Genomic DNA, 5223 nt, shown 5'->3' on the forward strand with positions numbered 1-5223 from the left:
CCGAAATACAGTCTCCAATTTAAGCACTAATGTCAAGGTAAGCAATATTGTCAAGGTATATACAGCCTGTGCACTGCATAGGCTACCAGTGTCTTATGCTGAAAACCGGGTGCAGAAAGGAACTGGTCTCGGAAATGTAATTAGACCATTAAAACCCGTTTCTAAAACGAAACATAGTAATGTTGAGTGTGTAGTTGATATAACCCATACAACGTTGATATGTATCTTTAAAAAGGAAGTCGAGGTCCGGAAACCACATTTACCCTTTAAGCAAGTGGTCCCAACGTAGTTTGGATACCATAGTTTCCATGTGTAAATGAAAAGGTGATGCGTTTGCGAAGACGAGATTTAAACGCAATTGTTTCCGAAGTGAAAGGACAACGAAATGTTTGCAAATAAATGCATATTCATTTACGCTGTCGTCTGACTAAAATGGATTCACAAGTAATTAAAAAAAAATCTAAAACATGTTCCTGGTTGGTAATCCAATATTTCAAAATAAAATAACAAATCAGTCAAGAATTGAACAAGTCTTCGAGAGATGCACCTGTCCTTTGCGTGCGTTGTCTCCAGGCCGAAAAATATACTGCCAGGTATGAAAGCGCCTGTCTACCGGGACTTCCACCTTTCACTTTCGGAACACCTTTCAAAATCTTTGTATAAAACATCGACACAGATTGCAGCATGACAGAACTCTGGATTTCGAGAAGAGGATCGATCAGGAAGGACACTTTATCCCTTTGTCCTTTGAGGAAAACCTATTTTTTTCCCGTAATTATACAAAGTATAGGCTGTCTTTCGGAAGTCTGCCTAATTTTGCACCTCGGTTGATAGCGAACAGACAGAGAACTACAGTAGACCTACGATAAAATGGGTTCAATAAGCTTTTGGATGTGCTTGATCCTGACGATTTGCACCTGGCATAAAACCTTCGGATGCACTTGGATGAGGACACTTCCTCCGTCTCGGAGCATGTTCCAAGTGTTCAGCAACAACACCATAACGATGCTTCGGGAAATGGTAGGATACTGTAATGTTTATTAACTTGTTCCTGGTCATTGAGCAGTTGTCATCTGTTCAACATTTAATGTGCTGCTGTTTTTCATTTGATTCAGTTACTCGTTTATATATACAATAGTAATATTGCAATCGTTTGTTTTTATTTTTTGGCATCTCAGGGTCACGTGGTCTCTCGAGAACCTCAGATCACTTTCCCTTACGAGGAATACAGACATGTCGATCATTTCAAGGTAAGACATATGCATAGCCTACACTATTTCAAAAGGGTTTTGGTTCAACGTTTTTTCTCATAGTGTAGGCCATATAATTAGGTATTAACGAATATGCCAAATTTGCTATACTTTTCTGATATTCATAAGGCATGTACTAAAACAAATCACTCTTCTTCTAGGATGACGACAAGATTGTCTTCATTTCGCAAACTCTGAACGCTATAGAGAAATTGTACAGAAGTGATAACTATGATTCTTTCTGGGACCAGAAAGTAGTTGACGAGTTTATGATTGACCTGCATCGCCAGACCTTGGAGCTGGACCAATGTGTAAGTCTATGTGATTTTCTATTAACATTAATGCCAAAAGGCAAACATTATCCTATATTTTTTAGATTGCCGTATAATGTGATTTAAACGAATCATAACATAACATTAATGACTTATATTTTGTTCCAACAGGTAAAGGCTATAAGAGCTACACTACCAAAATCTGACAAAGGAGTGAACAAAAATATGAGCCTTCACTTCAAATTCCTGAAGAATTACTTGAAACGCGAGGTATGTCAATTTGTCTTACCAAATAAGGATATATTCATATGTGATGACACAACATGTGTCTATTCTAAAATATTACATGTGTGTTTCGTTCATGCAGGAATACAGCGCAAGCGGCTGGGAAGGCATAAGGAACGTGGTGCTGAAACACATGCTAAGACTAGTCACAATAATATTGACTAACCAATGAGCCTCGTGTGTGTGTAGAGATTATTTATTTATACTTCTATTTTTTCAACTATTTATTTACACGGTTATTTTTATATATGTTTTATTTATTTATTATGTGAATTCACAACTCTGCGAAGTAAAACACATTTTATACTGAATAATGTATTATGTGCTAGGTATTTTTAGGCTATAGAAAATGTAACAACGTTTTCATGCATTGATTTTTGTATTTATGAAGACCATTGCATACTGTATTTATTATTGCAACAATATTGGAAACGTTTGTTATTGTAACGATTAAATACATTTGAAATAAACTAATGTGACCTCTAACAGCTGAAATATATTTTTAATCTAACATATTTACATATGGGCCTAATAAAAAGGTCCTTAGATAGGCCTGATAATGTCACACAGTGTTGTTGTGTCTTAAAACTTGAAGACTGATGATATCACACAACCCGTGCATAATGGCTGGGAAACCCTTTAAATGCGTCCACAGTGGAGGCAAGATAAGAAGACATTTCAGCACCATGGCAAACAAACAGACAGGATCGGACATGATTACAGCAATCCTGAATGAATCGTGAATAATGATTAGTGAGAAAGTTAAAGACGCACAAATATCATACCCCCAAGACATGCTAACAGCATTACAGTAACTGCCGAGGTTTGCATTTTTTTGGAGATGGGGTATGATATTTCAAATCAAATCATACTTTATTTGTCACATGCACCGAATACAACAAGTGTTGACCTTACCGTGAAATGCTTACTTACAAGTCCTTAACCAACAGTGCAGTTCAAGAAGAGTAAAGAAAATATTTACCAAATAAACAAGTATCAAAAAATTCAAAGCAACACAAAAAATAACAATAACTAGGTTAATTTACAGGGAGTACCGGTTCTGAGTCAGTGTGCCGGGGGTACAGGTTAGTTGAAGTAATTTGTACATGTAGGTAGGGGTGAAGTGACTATGCATAGATATTAAACAGCGAGTAGCAGCAGTGTACAAAACAAATGGAGGAGTGGGTGTCAATGTATTGGCCATTTGATTAATTGTTCAGCAGTCTCATGGCTTGGATCTAAAAGCTGTTAAGGAGCCTTTTGGTCCTAGACTTGGCGCTCTGGTACCGCTTGCCGTGCAGTAGCAGTGAAAACAGTCGATGACTTGAGTGACTGGAGTCTCCGACAATTTCATAGGCTTTCCTCTGATACTGTCTATTATTATATAGTTCTCGAGAGGCAGAAAGCTTTGCCCCAGTGATGTTCTGGGCCGTACCAACTACCTTCTGTAGCGTCTTACGGTTAGATAAAGACCAGTTGCCATACCAGGCTGTGGTGCAACCGGTCAGAATGCTCTCGATAGTGCAGCTGTAGAAATGATTGAGGATCTGGGGACACATGTCAAATCCTTTCAGTCTCCTTAGGGAGAAAAGGTTTTGTCGTGCCCTCTTCACGACTGTCTTTGTGTGTTTGAACCATGATAGTTTTCTGGTGATCTGGACACCAAGGAATTTGAAACTCTCGACCCGCTCCAATACAGCACCATAGATGTTAATGGGGGCCTGTTTGGCCCGTGTCAGTGATTGGGTGCAGAGATGTAGCGGAGTCAGGCGAAGGACACAGGTTTGAGCAACACACCTGAGTTTACTCACAAAAATTCAAGCAATATTTCAAATAGGAAAATACATACAAACTAACACCTACAACAACCACTAAGACACCAACAATCATGGACAGAACAGAAATGTATGCCAGAGGGTTAAATAAGGAACCTGATATGGGAATTGAAACCAGGTGTGTGTAATACAGACAAAAGAAAACGAAAATGAAACATGGATCGGTGGTAACTAGAAAGCCGGTGACGTCGACCGCTGAACACCACCCGAACAAGGAGAGTGGCCGGTTTCGGCGGAAGTCGTGACAGTACCGCCCCCAGACTCTAGACGTGAATTGGGGACCCCAATCAGAAACTATATCCTTAGGCACCCCGTAGTGCCAGATTACGTGGGCGAACAGGGCCTCCGCAGTTTGTAGAGCCATAGTGAGACCGAGCAAAGGAAGGAGGCGGCAGGACTTAGAAAACCGATCCACAATGACCAGGATCGTGGTGTTACCCCGCGACGGGGGAAGATCGGTCACGAAATCCACCGATAGGTGTGACCACGGTCGTTGTGGAATGGGAAGGGGTTGTAATTTCCCTCGGGGCAGATGTCTAGGTGCCTTGCACTGTGCGCATACCGAACAGGAGAAAACATAAACCCTCACGTCCTTAGCTAAAGTGGGCCACCAGTACTTCCAGCAAGGCAGCACCCTGTCCGACCGATGCCAGGATGACCAGAGGAGGGTGACGTGTGAGCCCAACAGATCAAACGATCGCGGACATCAAACTGAACATACAGACGCCCAGCTGGACACTGAGGGGGAATGGGCTCTGCAGCCAACAGCTCCCGGTCCCCCACATCATAGTTTCGCTCCGCCGGGCTGAGCTTCTTCGAAAAGAAGGGGCGGAGCTTTGGTGGCGTACCCGAGCGCTGAGACAGCACAGCTCCTATCTCAGCCTCGGACGCGTCCACCTCTACTATGAATGCCAAGGAGGGATCAGGATGAGCCAGTACGGGAGCCGAGGTAAACAGAGCCTTCAGGTGACCAAAAGCCCTGTCCGCCCCAGCTGACCACTGCAGTTGCACCGGTCCCCCCTTCCACAAGGAGGTAATGTGAGCCACTACCTGACCAAAACCCCGGATAAACCTCCGGTAGTAGTTGGTTGGAGTCGGCCAATTACGCATGGCTGAAATGCGGTTATTTTCCATCTCCACCCCTGACGTGGAAAAGAGGTACCCTAGGAAGGAGACGGACTGTTGGAAGAACAGACATTTCTCCGCCTTGACGTATAGGTCATGTTCCAACAGTCGACCAAGCACCCTGCGCACAAGGGACACATGCTTGGCGCGAGTAGTAGAGTATATTAGAATGTCATCTATATACACCACTACACCCTGTCCGTGCAGGTCCCTGAAAATCTCATCCACAAAGGATTGGAAGACTGATGGAGCATTCATTAACCCATACGGCATGACGAGGTACTCATAGTGCCCAGAAGTGGTACTAAATGCCTTCTTCCACTCATCCCCCTCCCCCCGGATACGCACCAGGTTGTAAGCTCTCCCGAGATCCAATTTTGTGAAGAAGCGCGCCCCGTGCAATGACTCTGTCATACTGGCGATGAGAGGTAGCGGGTAACTGTATTTTACCGTAAT

At 42.8% G+C, this 5223-nt stretch overlaps 1 protein-coding gene across 1 annotated transcript; it reads left to right on the plus strand.

Moving 5' to 3' along the window:
* The first annotated feature begins 805 nt into the window (after positions 1-805).
* On the plus strand, positions 806-2174 carry LOC110539157 (interferon a3-like). The gene is made up of 5 exons (XM_021626117.2): positions 806-1020; positions 1179-1250; positions 1412-1561; positions 1694-1792; positions 1890-2174. The coding sequence occupies exons 1-5, from the start codon at positions 871-873 to the stop codon at positions 1977-1979; spliced, it is 561 nt and encodes a 186-aa protein (XP_021481792.1). The 5' UTR covers positions 806-870; the 3' UTR covers positions 1980-2174.
* The last annotated feature ends 3049 nt before the right edge of the window (positions 2175-5223 follow it).

The sequence above is a fragment of the Oncorhynchus mykiss genome, chromosome 12 (genome assembly GCF_013265735.2).
Source record: "Oncorhynchus mykiss isolate Arlee chromosome 12, USDA_OmykA_1.1, whole genome shotgun sequence".
NCBI lineage: Eukaryota > Metazoa > Chordata > Actinopteri > Salmoniformes > Salmonidae > Oncorhynchus > Oncorhynchus mykiss.